Source organism: Tiliqua scincoides, chromosome 1 (assembly GCF_035046505.1).
Source record: "Tiliqua scincoides isolate rTilSci1 chromosome 1, rTilSci1.hap2, whole genome shotgun sequence".
Lineage (NCBI taxonomy): Eukaryota > Metazoa > Chordata > Lepidosauria > Squamata > Scincidae > Tiliqua > Tiliqua scincoides.
The window spans coordinates 80,273,841-80,297,734 of NC_089821.1; the positions used below are offsets into that span (position 1 = coordinate 80,273,841).

General features: G+C 42.0%; 1 protein-coding gene across 1 annotated transcript in view; it reads right to left on the reverse strand.

Annotated features, from left to right (window-relative positions):
- MYLK (myosin light chain kinase) overlaps positions 1–23,894 on the reverse strand; it is a 246,000-nt gene that overhangs the window by 68,285 nt on the left and 153,821 nt on the right. Inside the window, exons 15-18 of the mRNA XM_066621393.1 lie at positions 23,068–23,314; positions 18,208–18,288; positions 17,137–17,822; positions 16,804–17,076 (exon numbers count right to left, since the gene is read on the reverse strand). Of these exons, the coding sequence (XP_066477490.1) occupies positions 16,804–17,076; positions 17,137–17,822; positions 18,208–18,288; positions 23,068–23,314 (1,287 nt within the window). The remainder of the gene's footprint in view (positions 1–16,803; positions 17,077–17,136; positions 17,823–18,207; positions 18,289–23,067; positions 23,315–23,894) is intronic.

Sequence of the window (23,894 nt, forward strand, 5' to 3'; positions counted from 1 at the left end):
ATGACCTGTTCAGTGACATTACTTCCTCCCTAACGACATCACTTCCAGCGGTCCTCGGTATGAAACGAGTTTGACACCCCTGCTTTAAAGGGTTTATCCAAGCCATGAATAGTTTAAAAAGAGTCCAAATTCTTGAATTTATTTGGGAAAATGGGTTGGGAATTTTCTGATGCAGAGCCTGAACTGATCAGAATCAGTGCTAACCAGTTCTAAAGATATGTAGACATTTTGATTCTAGGTCCTTCTATTTTCAGATAGTTAGTCTTTCTCAAGCTTATTGAGGAACAACAATGCAAACTCCTCCCTTTCAGCTGGTATTCCTTTGATATGGTCCAAAACAGTGGTGGATATGGGGTGCAGTGGGTGCAAATGCCCTGGACACCAGAAATTTAGGCACCGGGGGGGGCAGCACTATGACCCGCTTCCCCTGCCACTAGCTTTTGAAACTGTCAGGAATTGCGCTGATAGTGACTGCACACTATATGGCTTCCAATGGCTTCAAGAAGCTCCAGTGGAGCCTTTCATGCTGCTTGGCTGCTTGAAAGAAAGGGGAGGAGAAGAGAGCAACTCTCAGAATGGCCAGGGAGCTGGCCTGGCAAGAAGCAGTGCATATGTCCTCCAATTTCAGAGGAGGCGCACACCGCTTCAAGCCCTGAAAGTGCCATTCACACCACGTCTAGAGGCATGGATGGCTCTTTCTGAGCTTTTTGCACTGCAGGAGGGTGCCCAGGAGGTGGGTCGTGCTCGCCTCCAGGGCGCCTTCCAGCTGTGCAAAAAAGCTCTGAAAGAGTCTTCCATGCTGCTAGAAGTGGCGTGAGTGGCTCCTTTGGAGCCCGGGTGCCTCCTTTCTCCTCCCTTTTTCAAAGGGGGAACGGAGGAGGCAGCACCCCGGGGATAATTGTGGTGATGATGACGTCACCATAATTACTTCTGGGTCAGGTGTGGCGGATGGGATTGTGCCCCTGGCAGGAAAACCGCCAGGAACCCCACTGGTCCAATACCTTGTCAAGGGATTTTACAGTCTACAATAACATGAACCACATTAAAAGAAATGTTGAACCACCACAACAAATCACAAAAGCAGCTGTTTATGTCAGAGTAGCTGCAGAACTTTGCAGGCATCCTCTGCTAGTGAATAGAAAAGCTGAGGCTTCATGAAGAATGCAACGCATTTTAAGTTAAGCATGGATAAGTTTTTAGAGACTTGAGGGTAGCATGAGAAAAGCTACATTCTTTTTCCATGTTTATGTCTTCTGTTGTGCTATGGTCTTATCACATGGCCTTTGCAAAACGTAGTCAACACTTCACCACTGTGGGACAGAAACAATTAAAGAGATGTTCTGGTAGCAGGGATGTGCGAGGGCAACATGGCTAGACTTTAGTTGAGTCACAGGTCTCCACACTCACAACTCGACCTGTAAACAAGTCCTCACAGGCAGACTTTCCCAGTTGCCCAGAGCAACTTGAAAAAACTTGAGTCACAAGTTTTTGGATACATGTGTCAGGCATGGCTCTGTGAAAAAAAATGGCGCTACTGCTGGGCGTGTGTGTGTGTATGTCTGTGCTCTTTAACCCCTCCCCTGCTTTCCCCATCCCATCTGTAAACAAGGTGAGAGCGGGGACAGAAGAGGCAAGAGGGAGGAGAATCAAATGCAGCAGCTAAATAGGAGGGAGGGAGTCAAATGCAGCAGCTGGGAGGCTTACCAGTATGACCCAAACTATTGCAATTCTACCCAGAAGTAATCCCATTTTTGCCAGTCATTCAATGATGCTTCCTCCTCCCTCGTAACAACGGAGCACACAGGAGCCATGCAGTTCGAAAGCGTGATCACTACGAACCGTCTCCCCCTGCCTGGGCTTCTCCAGTCAATTCTACAGCAAGAACCCCCTTGGGCTGCTCCTTCTGCCCTACCTTATCCAAATAAATAAAATTAGACTGCACATCCTTTGTCCAATGACCATCAGTTCCTTCAGAGATGGGCAAGAGCCCGCTCTCACCTCTCCCCATCCTGCTAGATGCAAAAGCAAAACAGTAACCCTTTTCTGCCACCTGGCTAGAACTTCCCTGCTGCTTGCCCGGTCTGAATGATGGCCCCATGTGGTCTTTCACGCACCGAGAAAAGTAAGCAAGCACACCCAGACAGACTTGAGTCTGCATGTGCGGGGACCAAGTGCCAAGTCAGTGGCCTCAGAGTCAAGTAAATGCCCAAGTCATCAATGCAGGTGACTTGAGTCTGCACGAGTCAGTAAAAAACATGTGTTTTTGTGACTTACTTGAGTCACCTGACTCAAGTTTCCATCCCCGACTAGTTGGTAATCATTCACCTTCAAATCTCTGAATTATGTTATGCACTCATCTTGGAACAGAATGTATTTAAAAAAAAAACCAACAACAACTGGTTCATCATGGAGGCTAATGAGGACAAAGTCCATGCTAACAATAGGCAATGGTGCACATGATAATAAATGGTGATGGGGCGGTATGTTATCCTTGGATGTATAGGCATTTGAAATCAGAGTCTTAAAAGAGAGGCTTGTGTATGATTAAAAGCTCTACGGCTATATGTATAAACAAAAACTAATCAGGCTAAATTTGTTAGAGATGTGAAACTTTCCAAACAAGCTTTTGCATTCTGTGACTTAGGCAATTGCTTCATTCCCTGGGCTGGAAGGCCAAATGTCTCTCAATGAAGCATTTGGTATTTCCTCTGCTAAAGCCCTCACTGACCTCCAGAGATGAGATTCTTTTCTCATAGTTCTGAGAAAGCTCTGTCTGATGACTCCAGTCGGGAATTTTGAATCTTGGCACCTTACAAAACAAAATCCCAGGAACAAATACAACAGAATTGCAGTGAATTTGACCTGCTCCCCACTCTGTTTGTATAGCTGCCAATCAACTTAACAGCGTGTTGTAAAGTTTGTGTGTCTGTGCGAAGGGAGTATGCAATGTCTCGACCAGGTTATAGTATGTTAGATACAAACGCGTGGTCAAAATGCTTTTTGTTGAAAACACTGGAATATCTTTAACACTGTTGTGGGAAGCATGCAGTTGCCTGAAGAGCTTAGAACAGCATTTAGGCTTAAACATTTCAAGAAACTCTCCCTGGAGTTTTAGGCTCATGTGAGGATGTTTGGTTTAACCAAAATAGCACAAAGTTGGCAAAAGATCTCTGGTTCTTGCTAGCTTCAGTGAACTTCAAAACAAATAAGCAAAAGATCAAAACAGGACAGCATTCTTTTTACTTCCCTGTCTTTGTCAGCAAAACATGTTTCCTTCTTTCCAAGTTACAACAGACCATGTACATTGTGGGCAATTCTATAAGGCAGAAATCCTGAAATGAATTGTGATTTACATCCAAAAGGAGACAATTTTGAGGGAGCATGAACTTTAGCAAAAGAACTAAAAGGTGACAATGAGGAAAAAATGAATCTGAGGTGCACATGGCTAAATACAGCAAAACAAACAAAAGTTTTTTTTTAAAAAAACACATAAAAGCAGGAAATCCATCAGGAATGTGGTTGGACCATTAGATAATTGGGGAATAAAAGAAAGGTTTAAAGAAGACATGTAAATTCCAGAGAAGTTGAATGAATTATCTGCATTTGTCTTCACTACAGAAAAGATAAGGTAGATGCCCATGACTGAACTGACCTTCTGTGGGGGGGACGGGGGACGGGACTGTGAACTGACCTTCTTAACGTCTGCTGTAGATGAATTGGTGGAAAGTGTAATTAAACAATGTTATTAAGGGTAGAAGAATGAGCCTTGCTGAGGAGAATCAGCAAAGTTTCTGCAATGGTAAGTCCTGCCTCAGCAGCCTTCTGGAGTTCTTGGAACATCTCAGTAGACAGATTGATAGAGGTGATCCAGTTGACTTTCAGTAAGTTTTTTACAGTCATCCACAAAATAAGCCATTTGATGAACTTACTGAGTAAACTTAGCAATCATGGAATAAGAGGACAAATCCTTTTTGGACTGATGACCAGCTAAAGAACAGAAAAAAGAGAGAGTAGGAACAAACAGGAAATTTTCAGTGAAATGAAAATGCCAACCCAACCGGCAGCAGCTGTGAAGGTGTCAAATTCCATGCTAGGGTAATTAGGAAAGGGAATAGGTTTGCTAATATTATAATACTCCTATAAAAATCTATGGTGTAGTCACATTTGGAATACTCTGTACATCCCAACAACAATATCTACAAGGATATTGTAGAGCTTGAAAGGGTGCAAAAGAGGACAACAAAAGTGAGCAGAGGGCTGGAAGACCTTCCTTAGGAACAAAAGCTATACAACTTGGAATTTTATTTTTTTTTTTTGCTTTTGGGGAAAAAAGACTATGAAGGGGAGATCAGTGGTATCACAAGGGTGGTAACACGTGTGTGGTAACTGATAGCGTCACCCAGTGTGGTAACCAATGGTGTCACCCCCATGGACCTTTTCCCATACCACAGGAGATCAGGTAGACCTGGGCTCTGCATTGGGACGCCTGGTAGATCTGGGCTCCAGAGCCTCCACTGCTGCAGCTGATGGCAGGAAGAGAATCTTGGCTATGGGTACTTTGCTATACATGGCAGGTGAGAGCCTCACTCCCACATCCAGACAGACAGACCTAGTCCCATGGACAAAAAAGAAGGCTAACTATGACTAGGATGCCAGATCTACTTGATGGGCCTGGACTCCACTTTGCGAAATATGGCAGACCTGGGGTCCAGAGACTTTTCTAGGCATTGCCACCCCCCACCCCCTGCTTCATCTCCTTGCTAACTGGGCAAAGAGAAACGTTTCCAAGTGGTATACTCTTATATTTAGCAGGGGGAAGGGGGCAACGGTCTCCATTCACCTTAGCATCGCATCTTTTTCACTGGCTGTTGCTGGTGACTCTTCTGTATTTTTGTTTTTATTGTGAGACCTTTAGGGACAGTGAATCATTTATTTATTTTACTATCTAAACCATTGGTTGGCATCCTTCAGTCTCGGAAGACTATGGTATCACGCTCTGAATAGTGGTTCCGCAACAGTGTCCTCTCCAGTGCGCAAAGCCAGGGTAAGGTAGATATGGAGGATAGACTGTTACCCATGCAGCAAATCCCCCCTCTCCACATCGCTGAAATGGTCCAACGGAAAGGCAGAAGCTAATACGGTTGGTTCCAGCAGCGTCGCAGGAGTTGCCAGAACATGACTGTGTTCAGCCATGAACTGCCTCAGGGACTCTGGCTCCGGATTTTGCCTCGAGGTTGACTCCTGAAGCCTTTTCCATAACTGGATGTAGCCACAAGGCAGTGGAGGTTTGGGATCGGAGTTTTCCTTCTCTCAGATGAACAAACCACTTTATGAACTACTCCAGTTGAAAAGTGGTATATAAATACTATTATATTTTATCAGTGCTGGTTCTTCAGACAATCTAGAAACCCTACTAACGATGCAGTTTAACTTTTTTCTGTATTCTTATTTGCACTGCCTCTAACTGGTTTCAGTAGGAACCATTCCCAAATAAACCACCCACTTTGACCATTAGGAGAGAATCAAGAACAGGGAATTATTTCCCTGCCAAATCTAAAGAAAAAATCTGTTCAGAAGGACTAAATACATCAAAGAAACTAAATATATGCCTTCTAAGAAAATGTTTGACAAGTAAGCTGAATTTTGAGAATGAAATGTTCCAAAAAAACCATTCCAGATGTATACCGTTTATCTACTATTTTGAGTCATTATAATAAGAGGCAAGTTAGGAATATTATTCTAGAGTACTCACTTTGTTTTAAATGGCTTTGGGTACATGGACTTCAAGCAAGCTCTTTTTTAAAATCCCTGAACATTTCTAGTGCTCAAGACTGTAGCAAGATACCCAATATAGAAAATAAGGGGACAGGAAAGTACTAATGCAAGACAGTATTCACAAATTTATCCATATATATGACTGTGTGACAGTCAGAGAAACTGTGATCTTCCCAAGCTGCCTTGAGCAGCCTTCATTTTAGGGGGAGATACAGGATATAAATCTTTAAAAAAAATACAAACGTACATTTCCTTCTATTAGTGAAGGTTTTTCGTTTAATAAATAGGCTCAGGGCGCAACTCTAACCCCTTATGTCAGTGCTTTCCAGTGCTTTCCAGCACTGACATAAAGGCAATGCAGTTCTGAGGTAAGGGAACAAACATTCTATTCCCTTACTTTGAGGAGGCTTCTGTGAGCTATACCCAACTGCAGGATGTAGCACATGTCCCACTAGCACCGCTATGTCAGTGCTAGAAAGCAATGACATAAGGGGTTAGGATTGAACCCTCAGTCAAATAAACTGTGAGCATAGCCTTCATGGTGGCACCCTTATGAGGTGCTTCCTACCTCACAGATTTCATGAGGTACCCCCTCATTTTTCAACCAAAGGCACAAGACACACATATTTCATCAGGCTTCTTACAAGAGGTGAAAGTAGCTGGGAATGTTTTGTTTCTGTTATTTGAGCTTTTGCTGTCTCTAATTAGTTTCAATTTTAATGAATATTAAATTTAAATTTAGTTTCATTTTTAATTAAACTACTGACTGTAAACCACCTTCTGACTGTAATTAAACAGTGAAACAAAAATGGAAAGTATATATAGAAAAAAAGAAGTGCTCCCAGAATGTTCTTCCACATGTATTTAGGAAATAACATCATTGCAGATAATGCACTGTAAAATACGCAAACCGATCATCATACATTCCTTGCAAGGGAAATAAAACACATCTTTGATTACCAATAAAGCCTTATTAATTTTGTATTTTCCACTTGCTTCAACCAGGAAGAAATACCAAGAAAAACTGTCTTCAGTTTTTAAAGAACATTTCTGTTCCAAAATGTATCTCCAGTAGAAAAGTATCTCCACAGAAAAGGAGGTTTAAAAAACTATTTTTGCAATGATATTCCCAATGGACCCTGAAGTCACTAACTCTGCCTTTCCCATTAACAATGAAACAAATCTGTCCATCCCATGGTTGAGAAAAATGTTTGATCTGGTTCAACAGTTGGACAAAACCAAATGTTCACCCCATCACTCCCGCAACCTGTGTATTTGTATCATGAAAACACTCATGTCACACTTCATACATTATGGCAGGTGCCTCCTGGGATGGGCTACTCGAGTCGTAAGACTCGCACTTGAGTCTTACCAAACACGTGTTTCCTGAACTCATGCAGACTTGAGACACACGTGTTTTGAAACCAGAAGTGACTTGGGAACAAGTGAAGACTCACTAGAAGAACTGCAGAGCTTTTGTTTACAGGTGGGATGAGAACATCGGGAGAGTGTTAAATGAGAACTCCAACACACACACCCTGCCAGCAGCTCTGTTTTTTTCTGTGGAGCTGCCCCCGACTCATTTATTGAAAATGACAATGACTCAAGTCAAACAGAATGACTCAAGCCAAGACCCGAAGGCTGTCCATTAAGATTCATGCACTAGTCCAGGGGTGTCCAAAGTTTTTGGCAGGAGGGCCACATCGTCTCTCTGACACTGTGTTGGGGGGGCCAGGGAAAAAAAAAGAATTAATTTATATTTCAAATTTGAATAAATTTACATACGTTTACATAAATGAATATATTAAAGATGAACTTATATGAATGAATGAAGATCTTGCAATAGCTCAAGGCCTATAAAAGACCTTGCACAAAGCAAGGTTGGCCTTTCCTTTTCAGCCACTACTGCATCACAGATGTGAAACAGCAAGCAGTGGAGGGAGCCCTCATCTCACAGCTCACGCGAGAGGTCAAACAGTTGCCCTCAAGCTGAGAGCAGTTGCATCGGGCCAGTGTGGGCTCCAACAAATCACCAGAGGGCCCGAGGTTCATTAAAGACTGGGAGCTTCCTGAGGGCCGCATTGAGAGGCCTCAAGGGCCACAAGTGGCCCCAGGGCCAGGGTATGGGCATCCCTGCACTAGTCAAATCAAATCGGTGGGGACTCAGAACTTAACTTGAGTCTCACCACGGTGAACTGGCACATGCCTGGGTGTCTCACTGCACTGCTTGTGCTGTTTGTTATGTCTTTCTCATGATTATTTTTGGCACAGATGGCCATTATAGTTTATTGCATTGTACCTTTATGATTTTCCACTTATACTACATCAATGTGACATTCTTCACAGTTCACTTCTATGAAGTTTGAACTAGTCTGCATTATTCTTAATGAAGCTATTAATACAAAGCCAGGCCTGTCACTCAGTTAAAGAAATATCAGTCAGTTAGTAAAACTGCAACCCTAATCAAATTACTTGGGAGTAAGCGTCACTGAACAGAAGGACTTTGAGTAAACATGCTTAAAATTGCATGACTGGGAGTGTGTGTGTACCACTCTTATTAGCTTTATGCTATTTTTTTTGCTTTGCATTTTGACTTTGTTTTTGAGCAGCTTTGTTTTTGAGAGCACTTATGTGTTGAAGGATGGAACAGATCTACAAACAGTTGGACCTTGGTATACTTAACCTGTGGATAATTTAATCCATTGGTGGGGTCCAGAGGACCTCCAGAGGCGACCGGAAGGTTGTGTCTGGGGATGTTGGGATTAACCCATTTTTGACCAGTCAACAGGTTACACATTTGGTCCCTGTTGCGGATATGCAATGTTGGGCAGAAATGGCTTAAACCACAAGTGCCTTTCCAACACCCCCAGAAAGTCATGCATGGCCTCGCTGGGCCTCAGAATGCCTCCCACATGCAACCGGAAGGCGCTTCTGGTCATGTCCAGGAGGCCAGGTGAGACCCTCCAGCATGGGTCCAGCAACTGCGCTGAATCAAATCTGTGGGTGCCAAACCCACAGATAAAGAGGTCCAACTAAATACTGTTTATAATAATTAATCAGTGACACTCACATGCCCAAGTTCGCATATAAGAAGAAAATAGGTCTAAACAGAAAAGCACACCGTGTGTTTAAATGATGCATGCAAGCATCACAGCAGGCACATCTCAGAAAAGGTACTCCTCATTCTTTCTCACATAAAGAAGCATTTCCTCATGTTAGGGCCCAATTCTATCCAATTTTCCAGTGCCAGTGTAGCCAGGCCAATGGGGCATGCACTGCCTCCTGTGGTGGGGAAGCAATCACAGAAGTCTCCTTAAGGAATGGGAATATTTGTCGCCTTAACTTGGTGCTGCATTGCAGCTGCACCAGTGCTGGAAAATTGGATAGGATTGGGCCCTAAGATGGCACTCACCATGTGCAGATTTTGAAATTAAAATGTTTAACACATTTTAATCGCTCCTCAATTTAGTTATCAGAATATTTTAACTACTTGAATTAATTCACTAAATGCTATACAATCAATATAAAACTCAAAGTGAACAACACCTCAGCAACAACAAGCTTAGAACAGATTCAGATGAATCCTTTCCTACAAAGGACACTGGAAAAATAGAATATAAACAACTAAAAAATTGCTTTGTAGTAACTATTTCCATTAAGGTGAGTTAGCCCCAAGGAGCATGAACTCTTTTTCTTCCTGGTCATCCTTTGCTAAAAAAAGAAACATTAGCTTTGAAGCTTATTAAATGTTGCTCCTAGATTGGCTGAAGCAATAGCCAGTCAAGGCACCAAGACTAGACTGACTTTGCTTTCACCACACCTAATCCCAGTGGATAAGCAAGAGAACACAGGGACAGCGATGCAAGGTACCAAATCATCTACTGCTTTTAGGCTGAAATGTGCTTTAGAATATAATTAAATTGAGAAATTCATCTCATGTACAAAAGACATATAGTAGGGGATTTCTGCAAGTCATTTCCGGCCTATGTAAACCACCTTGAATCAATGAGAAAAGTTTCTCCACCAGCATTTCTTTACCTAGTGTGCACTTAGTCTGTGGAACTCTTTGCTGCAGGATGTGGTGAAGGCATCAGACCTTGATTACTTTAAAAAAAGGAGTTTTCCTCCAGAAAACTCCATCTCAAGTTACAAGCCATGATGGAAATGTACAGTCTCAGATTAACTGGTGGTTCATCATGAGGGCCGGGTAGGAATTTTTTCCTGTCATCTGAATTGGCTGTGGGTGGCAGTTTTTTCACCAACTCCAGTATGGCAAGGGAGGGAAGGTGCGTTCAATAGGTTTCATGCTTTAAAAATTGGTCACTTGTGTTTAATAAAGTGGCCCAAGTGCAGTTTGGTGTCTTTGTTGGGGTGTGTGTGTGTGAGGGTAAACAGAATGTCAGATGCAGGCCTCATTGCCTCGTATACTCCCTGAGCATTTGGTGGGCTGCTGTGAGATATAGGAAGCTGGACTAGATGAGCCCTGGTCCTGATTCAGCAGGGCTCTTATCTCTTAAGAATTTTAATGAGAAAAAATATTTGCAGCTGCAGCACTGCTTGCACTCTCTTTCTCATATCTGAACCCAATCCAATGGTCACTTAATCCAACAGGACAGAGATGGTGCACAGTGGTAGATGAGGAGAAGAAAGAATGGGGAGCACACCTACTGTAATTGTAATGCCCTGGGAGTTTGGCTGGATGGTCAAACTGTGTTGATGAGCTAGATGTGACTTAAGAGCCATAGCTTGTGCACCCTTGCTCAGGATTGTAAACGTAATTCTGAAATACTGAAAATTTTGCAATAAGTGCTTGGATCCTCAGCTGAGAGTTAGGGTATTAACAAATTAGTGAGTCCAAGTGTATATATATACACACAGTCTGGACAAGCCCCTAAAATTAGCAGAAGGGTTAAGACTTTATAGCTTAATCACTTCAATGTAATGATTCTTCCTGCCCCGCCCCAGAGGTGTAGCTAGGTCATTTGACATCCGGGGCCCATAATTTTTTGTCCCCCCCATATGACTTAATTATGTTAATTAATTATACTGATTAATTAATTCACTTTTTATACCACCCTTTCTCTAAGCAGCTCAGGGTGGTGTACATTTTCCTCCCCTTGTTTTGACCTCACAACAACAGGTGAGACAGAGATAGTAATAGTCGTGACATGGAATGAATAATAATAATGGCCAGAAAAATAAAAGCAGTGAATATTTCCCCATAAGCAACGGATGAAATTCTGCATCAAATGGTATATAACATGATGGTATTATTCCTAAAAGTCACCATTTCCAGAATTTTGGTCATTAGGGTGTCACCCTCCCCCGATGTCTCATTGGCCTGTTTTGAGTTAAGGCAGTGGTTCTCAAACTTCTAACACTAGGACCCACTTTTTAGAATGAAATCTGTCCAGGACCCACCGAAGTGATATAATGGGTGGAAGTGACATCATCAAGCAAAATAAAATAATTATAAATAATTAAATTAAAGAAAAACAGATAAATAAGGGGACGCCAGCCCTGTTTCACCAAGTGAATTTTCTTTGTAGCCTGCCTACAATAACACCCCCCCCAAAAGAATCAGTGAGATTGTCAGACCTCCCCAGTGCCCACCTTACCAGCTCAAGCCTCTGTTTTATTCTTTGGGGGGAGGGGCTGCCTTCTGGAGCATTTGTTGAGCTCCACTTTCATTAGATGGGGACCATGCAGTTAGCTTTGCATTCCTCTTTATCGGACTTGACCAGGAGCCAAGGCATATTTGCTTACTTGTGAGTAATCGCAACCATGTGGCTTACTTTCGCTTTCCATAGGGCTCAATACATTCATCTGCTTGGAGGGAGGGACTTCCTTCTTGGGTGTTTTTTTGGGGCTGCTTTCATTGGATAGGAACCATTCTGGTGTCACTGGATTCCTCTCAGCCTGCCCTTTCCAACAAACTATGGCAAGTTCGCCTACTTGCGAGCAAACACGCGATATGGCTCCGTTTCATTTTCCATAAGGTTCAATGCATTTTTTTGTTTCTGGTTTTTTGGCCATAACTTTTGATGATAAGGAGATATATCAATCTGGTTTTCTGCATTGCATTCCGCTGGAAATTCTGCATCCAACGGTATACTGCATGATGGGGTTACTCCTAACCTTCGCGCTATTAGCAATGTTGGGGCATTAGTGCTGTTACACCCCCCCAAGGGTGGTACCTGGGGGCAGACCGCCCCGCCTCTGCTAGCTATGCCACTGCCCCACCCCATGGTGGCAGTCATGCACACAGAGAGGATGCAAGAAAATTTTTGTCATTAGAATTAAGCACTTTGAACTTAGAATGTCTCAGACAGAAGACGATGGGGATGAATATATACTGTAGTTTAATTTTTCCAAGGGTAGAGTATATCCTTCCTTTCTCTATAATAGAATGATGGACCTTGAACTTTTAAAGCAGCATTAAAGATACAGCAGTAGAATACCAATTTCCGGATGACTTTTTTAGGTTCCACTTCCACTTTTTCTACCTCTTGTTGCCATAAGAAGCAAGACACAATTATTCAAATAGGTATCCACATCCTAAACTCAACAAATCTGGTTTAGTGTTACAGCATATGTCAACCAGCTGTTTAGAGGAAATAAAGCTTCCTGCAGGGAAAAAAAGGACTTAGAAGTCAAGATTTGTAGCAGGAGGCCCACAAAATGATAGGGACATGCTATTTCCGTTCAAGGAGAATAAGCTAACCAACACTGAATAAGCAGTTGGTCACAAAATATTACTTGAAAGGGGATTATAATCCAAGTAGAAAACTGAAGTTGCTATTTTTTATATAGTGCTATCCATCTAATTTCATACTGAGGAAAGACGGGTCCCTGTTCCAGAAGCTCACAATCTAAAAGTGACCCAAATGAAGGAAACAGAAGGGGAGGGAAATTAGGTAAATTTATTTAGACTCTGTTGCACTATAACAGTTGCACTTTACAGTGCAGGGGTGGCCAACCGTTCAATTTAAGTGCTCCTGGATGTTTAATAAGTGTGAAAAGGAGGGAATTTCAGCAGGTGCAGCTTGTTATGTGTGAGATGAAATTCCCTCTTCTACACAATTGTTAAAGGTCCAGGAGCCCTGGAAAGGTTGGCCACCCCTGCGCTATACTAAAGGTACCAGTGAGTTGGGCCAAAAGATTCCCAGAGAATGTGGATGTTGAGGCAGGGCTTAAAAAAAATAAGGGAGGTGATATCATAGCGGAATTGCGGGAAATAGTTCCAGGTATAAGGATGAGCAAAGGGTGGAGATGATGGAGCTAAGCATCTTCAGAAGGCTGAGAGGAGCTGGATAGATGAAATAAAAGGAAATTATGAAGATATACGTACATGAGAACATAATAAAGCTGTTGAAAAGTGATATTTAGAAGCACAACACACCAAAGGCACAAAGAAACAAGTTACAGGAGGGAAAAGAAGAAAGCCAAAGAACCTGGGTCATTGGATCAGCAATATAGAAACAAAACAATTTTTGCTTCTGTCCTCACTAAGGAGGTTATATTGGTACTTGTACTGGAATTAATTTTTTCAGGCAAGATTCCAGGAGATTACCACAAATCAAAATGCCCACAAAAAGGTTTTAGAAGCCATTTCTGCATTTAACTCCATTGAGTCCAAGATTCAAATTCCTTCCTCTTATCCACAAAGAACTGAGAATGCAAAGTATTCCCACAAAGTATAACCACAAATTTAGTTTTCAATAAATCACATGGTTCGAGGACAGACTGACATCTTTCAGAAATAAAATGAAATGTATGCTTCCTCACTCCTTGCCTCTCACATGCACACATTATAGGGCAGTAGTTCACAAAGTGGTGGGTCATGGCCCACCATGGGAACCGGAAATAGACCCTTTCCCCTTAAAGGGGAAATCAGAAGATGACACAAATCAGGAAATGATATACAAGTCAGCAAGAGAAAGAAGGAGTCAAATCCTTTAAGTTGAGCAGTAAATAAATGAGAAGCAGTAGCATAATACATATAGAACAGCACATCACATGCAAACATATAACAACATTTCACAAACACAGAAGTGCAGCAGCTTCCCCAATACTGCCTACAGCCTACTCACTCTTGCCATGCAGGATGGTTGTAGCAGGTTCTACCCACTAAGTGTCAGGCTCACAACCTTCCCTTAATTAAATGACTTGTTAAAATGAGATCTTTGAAATCTCATCAACTTTACATACACATAATACATTTTCAGCAAAATTGCAATAGGAAACCCTGCAATAGTCTTGATTTTTCTCCTTCATAATCTAAACTTCCAAACGAGGAAGTTAAAGGTATGACATGGGTGGGTGGACACAAAAATAGGAAACTCAGGACCCCAACACATCCAAGGTAAAGTTTAAGACTGCTACAACACAGTCATTTCTCACTGCAATTTTCTTTAGTGCAATGAGATTTTGCCTCACAAGTAGATCTTTCATGTCAAATTTTATACTGCTAGGACTCACATCTTGATTTAGGACATATTATCACCAAATGCTGAAAAAGCTAGCATACTTACAGCTTTATAATTAATAAGGCACATAAGTGACTAATTAAAATAACCTATTTATAACAATTTCATACCGGTAGCTATGTTAGCGTTCTTTAAAACAGTAGCCTAGCTACACCTTTAAGACCAACTGAAATGAAGACATTGACTTTTCTACCCTATGCACTGGATCCATTTCAAAACAAAAGCATCATAAAGCTACTACAAATGGAAGCCATTGCATGAGCATTCACCAATTTGGGGCAACTAACTGGACTGAGCAGTAACTAAATATGCTCATCTATCCCATGTTGCATTATTCCTCTCAAGCCAATGCAACCTCAATGTAGAACCAGCCAAATGCCTAGTTCCCACTTAGGAGGCGAATCTATGATCAGTTGGACCATATCAGACTGGGGGGGGGGGGAGGCTCACAACCAAATATACAGTAAATTCAGCCTCTGAACTATCATATTTGGGAGAAGGCTAGATAAGGATGCTTTCCCCTAGCATACTAGATTTCTGATGAGGAGGAAATTAGTTGTACGCAGGAGCATTCAGTAAACTGAGGCCCCCACTACCACCTGGGACATCTGAAGTAGTATGACCCAGTAGCAGATTTACCACTTCAGAGAGACCTAGGTATAAGAAAACATACAGTAATCCACAAAAACAGAACTGGAACGACAATGTTATGGTCAACTCAATTTTTGTAGACGGAGATTAAATGAAAGTTATGCTTAAGAAATAAGCATTGCTAAGTCAAGAACAACTTTTAATGTCACAGTTACTTGGCTGTAATGTTTCCATGATTAACTACTGAACATTTCGTAGATAACTGATCTTTTGAGTGACTGGGAACTGTTGAACACAGTGAGCATCACAAAATAATGCATATAGAGAAAGCAGAAGAATTTATTACTATGTGTTCTTACAACTGTGTCATTCATTACCTCAAGTGTCATTGACCTAAGTGCAGCACAAGTATAGGACGGTAGTGAGAAAAAAGTGTTTCCTGCCAGAACACCATAAATGTATTTCATCAAGCTCAACAATATACAGAGTCCCTTTTGTTATTCCCTCTCACAGCACAAGGCAGCAGTTTCAATACAGCCTGCATGCAAGCAGCCCAAGATGCATAAAATAGATCTAATTCTAGTTGTTAATTTCCAGGTCAAGCCTGCACCCCCCATCCTGGAAATTTCAGCCTCTCTTGATCCAGCGGATGGCAGAATTGGAAGATGAGGTCTACACTGCACCAGTGAGCCCCACTGTTCTGCTCTTCTTCACACTCTTATCCACATACCCACTGGCCCAAAAGGGATAAGCAAGTGAGTGGTAATAGCTGCAAGAATGAGAAGTAGCAACTATGGCTGTCGGCTTATTCACCAGCACATTTTTGTCAAGCAAGCAACCAGCAGCAATAAGCAGTGAAGATGAGGAAGGTCCACAGAAGAAAAACCAACTCTGCAAGTGTCTTGCCTGAGGGATCACCAAAATTTAAAGCCATCATTGCCCTGACCAAACTAGGAGAGGAACCTATGGCAAGGAAAAGGCTCTACAGACCTTTTTCAGAAGCACTATTATTATTGTTTTAAAGTTATGCCTCTTTTTCCTGCTGAAATATGCCATTAAAATGGGGTGCAGGCTAAGCCTCGGTGAATCTAGGATTAAATTAGGTATTTCTATGTATTAAATTTGTTCTGTGTGCTCCAGGCAACTCTGGCACAGTTCACAGTAATTTCTCTCCTCTCACTGAATATAGCACAACATATATTCTTATATGGGCTAAGCTATTGGTCATCTTTGGTACAGACCACACAGCTGAACAAGATAGCTTTAAGCAGTCACTGACCCTGCAAGTTCTGTGAAGAGAAGAGTGATCTCTTAAAATGGCCTAATTTGAAGAGAATGTTCTGAATTCTGGTATGCTGGTCATATTAACAGAAGCCAATGTGTCAACCAAGATTGAACCATCTAGCAGCGGCAGCATTAATTAAATTATGTGAGCTGTACATACTGACAGTTAAGATGATTGACTCTGATCTCAAAGGATTCCTTTCAGGACTGGAATTCCAGCATATATTTAAACACTGTAAACTTACTCCCACCTCTATTTCCTTTCTCACCACAGTTATTTGAACACTCTGAAATACCCTAACATTTTCACATGAGAATAAAAATCATTCTGCTGGAATACAAAAAGCGATAGCATTCCACTGGTATAGGCCATCCCCCAATTAAGTTATAACTTCTGGGTTTTTGTTTTTTTAGAATCTATGAACATTTAAATGAACCTTAACACAAGAACTTAAGACCATTCAACTTTACTAAACTATGCACCTGCAAGTTGTTAGAAGTGGATGTGCAAGAAACACATTCAATAATATATTCCTTGCCCAGGCACATCTGGAATCAATTATGAGGAGAGTACTAAAACATAGTGATATATTAACAAGTCAACAAGAAGTATGCTATAACAGCAGTACACCATGTGACTGACTTGCTGTTTGCATCAGTTTACCTTCTTGGGAGAGGACGATGAACTTTGACGATTTGATTACTTTTCCATCCAGAGTCCAGGTGATAGCAGCTGGTGGATCTGAAGAAACCCGGCACTGCAAGACTAATTTTTCACCCTCCACTACATGGGTATCCTGTAGCTTTTCTGTAAATGTTGGTAGAGTTCCCTTAGTCTCTGTTTTGTTATCTTGTACTTTCTCTTCAATTATCCCTCCATCTACTATTGGTGGGCAACCCCCTTCACAGTTGATGCCATTCTTTTCCTTTTTCTCTACTGGTTTGGCATCCAGCACCTCTGAGTTGGTGCTTGCATTCTGTATTTTAAAGCTGGTACCAGCATTCTTGGTTTCAGAAGTGGTGTTGGAATCTGGCACTTTGGAGCTAATGTTCTTGGTGTCTGGTGCCTTGAAAGCTGGCGACATCTTGGAGTTGGTGCTGGCATCTGGTGTTTTGGAGTTGGTAGTAGGTTTCTGGACTTCTAAACTGGGCTTGGCATTCTGGGCTTGGGCACCAGGGTCCCCATTCTCAGTTGGTGGCTTTTTCTTTGCACCAAGCACAGATCTAAAATCTGGGGTGGCTGCTTTAGGGGCAGGTGCCTTCTCTGGCAAAGAAGGTTTTGAAGTACCCTTCTTAGCCAACACTGCACGGAAGTCTACTTGCTGAGGAGCATGGACTTTCCTCTCCTCTTCTGACAAGGTCTTAGGCTTGACCTGCCGCTGCAGGTTAGCACGGAAGTCCATTTGTTCGGCTGGAATTTCCTTCAGCTCCTCCTCAGAAATGCTTCTGGTATTGACTTTCTTTGCCAAAATATCACGGAAGTCAATCTGCTCAGCCTCCTGTTGCCTGAGTGTCTCCTCAGTGCTTTCTCGAGTTTCTACTCGCCTTTTGAGTACTCCTCGGACGTCTTCCTGCTCTTCTTCAACTTGCTGGGTTTCACCAGTGCTTTTTCGGAAGCCACTAAGACTTCTGAATGTTAATGCACTACGATCATCAGCATCTCTTCGTTCTGTTTGCCTCTCACTGCAAGCAGAAAAGGGTTGGGTATGGGGAGGGGGGAGGGAAAAGAGAAAGCAAGCAAGCAAAGAGCTGATTTAAAATATCTGGGAAGTACCACAGAGCCAGGACAAAATATGTTTACAGAAGACAAGGTTGATTGGAGGAACTTGCTCCATTAGTTATTGCATCAGTGATGACTTCAGGAACCATATAAGGGTGCAAACAAAGAAAATGTGCCTTTTTCTACCCTAGCTTGGTACAGTTTGCTTTATCCGTATGATGAAAACAATTTGTTGGGTCACATTTGGGGATTAGGTTGAACAGCAGCCAACCTCAGTCTAGAAGGGAAGAGAATTAGCAGAGCAAAAAATAAAACCCACCCATGTAAGACCCTGGGAACAGTACTTACTCTCTGTGTATTTCTCCTCTGGAAACCAAACTTTCTCTCAGCATCAAAGACACCTGACAGCTGCATTCCCCAACTGGGTTCCTGAGAAGGTTAAACAAAATCAGAACAGAATAAGGAGATTCTCTCTCTTATTTGCTTAATTTTCCCTCACTCAGTACAGTATCCCAGCAGATGGCTCCTTTGGTTATCATTGACTAAAGAGGAAAAATACCCCACACTCCAAAGCTTTTCTCCTCATGCAGCTCACTTTGTGAAAAGCAATACTTATATGTGCTAACACATGTCCAAAAATAAATGGAGAAGAGGGAAAGAAAAACTTCCAAACAAAAAATCTGAAGGAAAACAAATATAAGAAATTGGACAATCCAAGCCGGGGGGAAGAGCTGTTTTGCAATGTTTCAAAATCTCTCCGGCCCTTTCACTAGTGTTTGTTTATACAAGCTCAAGTCTTTAAATTTCCTAACATTAAGATATTAAAAATAGGGTCCTTTTCCCCCTTAACTGCCCCCTTACTTCCCCTCCCTCGCCAAACATCACAATCCATCCTCATGGATTGTTTCAGACTGTACATGTTTATATTAAAAAAAACAACCATAAAAGTGTCACCATATATGGTGCTGAGCACGTATCTTCCTTTTGCAGAGGAATGCCAGAGATGCCTTTTTAGAAATGACTCCCATTAAAGCAGTCATTAAAATACTTTTCCCCTCTTCCTACTCCCTAACATCAAGTTATCCTTCACAGCAGATACATCTTCAGAATGGTTTATCTCCCCCAAGAGATGCCAAAATGCAAAACAAGAAAGAGAACAAGAGAGACAGTGTGCCAGATTTCATGGCTTCAGGCAATCATATAAACATTGCTACCACATATCCTCAGGAGTTCTTCACATTAAAAAGATGGGCTGACCCTTTGCCAGAATTAAAGAGGAAGAACATATTTTATCACACGGTGAATTTTTAAGGGTTTCCCAGTCTAAGCCCAACCCCATGACTAAATCAGACGGTTTTTTTATTATTATTATTTTCAAAGATTTATCTCTCTAGCAACATTCTCAGGACACTGGGAATAGAAATAGGACCATGAGAAAGTACTGAGAGTATTTTTTTTTTAATGAGTCTCATTCTGTTCTCAAAATTGGTGTGATTCAACAGCACCATCAGTACAGAGATGCAGGATTCAAAGAAACCTGAAAGTAGTATCAGGTTTGATACAGAATCATTGTCTCCTATACCTAGCCTTCAACACCCAGCCCAAGCAAAAGATTTAGATCATAATATTGAAATGGTGTACCACCTATAACTGGAATGCTCTGGGTGGCTTGACCATGTTTGTCCTCCAGACTACTAAGAAGAAATTAAATGCTATAACATTTCCATAAGAAAAAAAGCCAGGGCTTTACAGTTCAGACAACTACTGGTCATACTGCAGTGCACTGAGCATTACCGGTATAATGAATGGGCTACAAACCCAACGTAAGAAGAGCTCTGCTGGATCAGGCCAAAAGCCCATGTAGTCCAGCTTCCAGTATCTCATAGCGGCTCACTAGATGCCTCAGGGAGCATACTAGACAACAAGAGATCTGCATCCTTGTGCTATCCCTTGCACCTCTTCATTCCATTTATACCCCCAAGAGCTCTCAGTGAGTTACAGTATGGATCCAGGTGATCTTCAGCCATGGCATGCATCAGGGCCAGACCATGCCTTCACCTGAGCAGTCACTATATTATGTGCCTTTTGGTAATCATCTGGGTCTATCTCTTCCATTAAGAGAACTAAGTGTACCCACAATGAAACAACTCTGCAATCCTTACCCACCCCAACCTAGTCATTGAAAGGTTTTTCATTTAACTACTTTTTTTTTGTTTCCAAATTCCAAGATCTAAATAGCAGAAAGTCCTGAGACCAACAGGCCAATACTATCATTCCCCCCACCCTGTGCTGATTTGGCTGCACAAAAAAGGCTTGCACTGCATCCTGCATGGAGGACGGAGGGAGAGAGATCGGGAAGCTTAGGAGAGGTACCTTAGGAGAGGTAAGGGTAAAATATTTTCCCTTACCTCCCTGTAAGCCTCCCACTCACCAGTGGGTGTCTTCAGACCACCATCAGTTTTTTATGAGGTGCAAGTCTGAGAACAGCAAGAAGGTTTGTTGGGAGGTGAGGAAGAGGACAGCATCCAGTGCAAGTCACCTGTGTCAGGTGCCACCTCCTCCCATCTCCCAGCATACCTCTTGCCTTTCCCCATTCTGCCCTAGCTGCTGACTCACTGTCATAATTGGTGGGTGCTCCTCTATTCTCCACCTCTGTGGCCTCTCCACCTGCATTCCAGGCCCTGTCTTCTCTTTAGCAACTGAACTAAATTATTGGCCTTCTGATAATCATCTGGGCCAATCTTTTCCAGCTTGAGAACTAAACTTGCCCATGATGAAACAAATCTACAATCCTTACCCATCCCAAACTAGCTCCAGCAGTGGAGAAGCCCAATAGGATTGGGCTGTAAGCAGAACTCCCAGAATAGCAGTCAGTGGTTTGAAATGTTCACCTCTCTCCAGTTCACAGTGGTGTTAAGGAATTAGCCATTACTGCAGATTTATGGCTTGTTAATACTTTTACCTCTTTCCTTATTAGAATACTGCAGTATCAACTATGGTGGGCAACAGCTTACTTTATCAGATGCTTAAGTTAGGTAATATCCCACAGCAATAGTTGCCCAACTGAACTAAGTATTTTCCACTTCCTTTAAGAGTCATACCAGGGAATACACATGTCCGGAATTCTGAGATTATGCATAGTAACTGTATTTGAATAAATAATAACACTATAATTCAAGAAGAAGCAGGTGTGGCCTCTTAAGAATGAGCCAGCCATCTGTATTCTATTAAAAATGTTTTAACTGTTGCCCAATCAACTAGGAATGCTTTCAAAAATTAATCTCACTGATTAAATGTCTAAACATGGCAGCTCTAATAAATTGCTATCCATATTTTTGGATTCTTGGGCAGCAATTACAGGAATGAGAGATTAGAGCCCCCCCCCGGACAAATAGCACGTGTAGGTCCCCTCAATTTAGATTGGAACTACAGCAAAGACACACAAAGTTTAAGCCTGCTATTTGCAGAAAGCAAAACAGGGACATACCACATGACCTATGATGGGCAGCCCAATCCTATGGACTGGGGCCATTACTAGGAACAGCTGCATTGAAATGGCCCCTGCTGTATCCTGTGGGGTCCAGACCAGCAGCCAGAGTATCCTTAGGGTAAGGGAATGTTTGCTCCTTTACTCCATGTAGAACTGCAGCAGCCCCAATGGGACTCTCAAAGCTGTCCCCAATGGGACTCTCAAATGGGACTCTCAAAGCTGTGCCAGTTCTTAAGCTGGCGCAGAACCTAGGTGGCCCAGTGTGGGGCTCCATGGCTCAGGAGGGGGCACAGGATATGGCAGCAGCCTCTGCTGCCACTTCTGCCCCCTTCCTGTGCCTGATCCTCCCTCCAATTTGCCCTCCCCTGCCCAGTTCTGCCCCCACCTTCCCCCCAACCCCAAAAAGACTCTCTGCTGGTTGGCTGTAGTACTTACTGCTGGTTGCTCCAATAGGTCATTTTCTTAGCACTGAGGCTCAGTGCCAACTGGCATTGGCTTTAGCGCTGTGCCATGCCCCCTCTGCCAGCACAGGCATGACTTATGGCTTTTTGCAACAGCAGCTGCCTGGGCAACGTGCCAGTCATCAGGGCTGCCCAGCTCAGGATTGGGCCTAATGTCTAGTTTGGCCCAGTGCAGTTTTGGATAAGCTATCATCCAGGTTGGTGATTGGGTTGCCTAACTGCAATATTGTACACACTTACCTGTGAGTAAAGGCCACAATAGAGCAGAACTTATTTCCAATTAAATATGCATAGGATTGGGTAGTCCAAGAAGCATTCATTCTATGTTATTCACTATTCAAACTGAATTTAAAAGGTACCACATCAGACTATTTGTTTAAAAGTGTCTCAGGCAAAAAAGTCATGTAGGTTAAAACAGATTTAAACAAAGTCAGAAATATTAACCGAATAAGGCAATACATCCAAGAGCAGTAAATAGCGTGTAATGATATCAGTACACAGTTGTACAATTATGTTTCCCAAGACCATACCAGGGAATTCAGTTTTATATTTGATTAGCCCTGCAAGAAATCCAAACACACAGTGAAAAAGTTTACAGTTGACAGTGCCTTTCAAGAGTCTCTTAAAGAATAGATCACAATTCAAATCCAACAAAAGTATGGAATGAGGACATATGCAGACAAATAAATATTCTACAAGACCACAGATGACTGAATGTAGAACAAACTGTTTCAAAGTAATAGAGTAACAACATCTTTGAATATGAGAACAATGGAATAGAATACAGATTTGCGTCACTTAACGGGGATACATTCTCTAATCCCCATTGTTTTGTGATTAGGTTGTTAGACAGCCTCTCTCCCCATCATCTTTCCTCTGCTCTGACTAGTAGCATACCTGAGCCAAGTTTTTTTTAAAAATCTATGCAGTTTGTAGTTTGGGCCTTAAAAGAGCATTAAAAAGCAGGGTCTTTCATTAAAAACAGAAGACCCATGAAAGAAATGAACAGTAAGTGCTTGCAATAGAGCAAGCCTGGTCAAAACATCAATGGCTGTATCAAATATAAACATAATCCACCCACTCTTGTACACTCAGGGAGTGATGTCCAACATCAAAAGAGCAGAAGCATGCTAGACATGAAAAGTGGCCAATAACCAAGAAATTATGATACCAGGATAAACTTTTATAGATCACATTCAGGGCGATACAATTTAAGTGAGAAGTAGATAGTAATATCTATTTTTGTGGTTTACATACTTGAGCTGTATTTCGTACTGCCCAGCATGATGGTTCTGCACATTCCTTATAATCAATGTGAAGATGTCTTCATTCTGGAGAAACTCACAGCCTGCTTCTGGTGTCACTTCCTGCCCATCTTTCAGCCAGTGAACTGTAGGGAAGGGATCTCCAGCAATGGCACAGGAAATGAGGATGTTCTGACCGGCTGTGGCTGTCACCGATCTTGGTTTGCTAATGAACCATGGTTGAATACCATCCTGGGGTTCTATAGAGGAAAACATGAAAAAAATTAAGGAGACAAAAACATAACATACTAGATTCATCCTGAAACTGCCACCCTAGTCTTCAGTTTACTGTAAGCCACCATCTCTTCTAATGGGTATGTGTGTAATGTGTGTAATGTGATAGCAAACTATGGTCTGCACATAAAGACTATGACTTCAGTTGAATGAAAACACTACCTTGTTTTTTACCAGATGATACAACATGAGCTAATAGGGCAGAGTCTGGGAATACTCCCCCATATCATTCTAGTGTGCAAGACAGAAAGCTTTTAGTGCTTTTTGCTTCCTGATCTACACTGGAAGTGAAGGTAGTAATTATAATTGTCACAATATTAAGCCTTGATGCAACAATCAGTTCAACATTTTGAATTCCATAATGGCCACAGGAAACTTTGATTTGCTTACATTACCTTCCAGCTCTTAAAAGTTCATAGAGCTACAATACCACCACCATTTTATAGATATACCATCTTGTATGCTGCTTTCAACAATACTCACATTTTCTGCAGACTCAGGGAAGAAGGAAAACCCAGCAGCTGGCTTCAATCACAATGGTTCTGT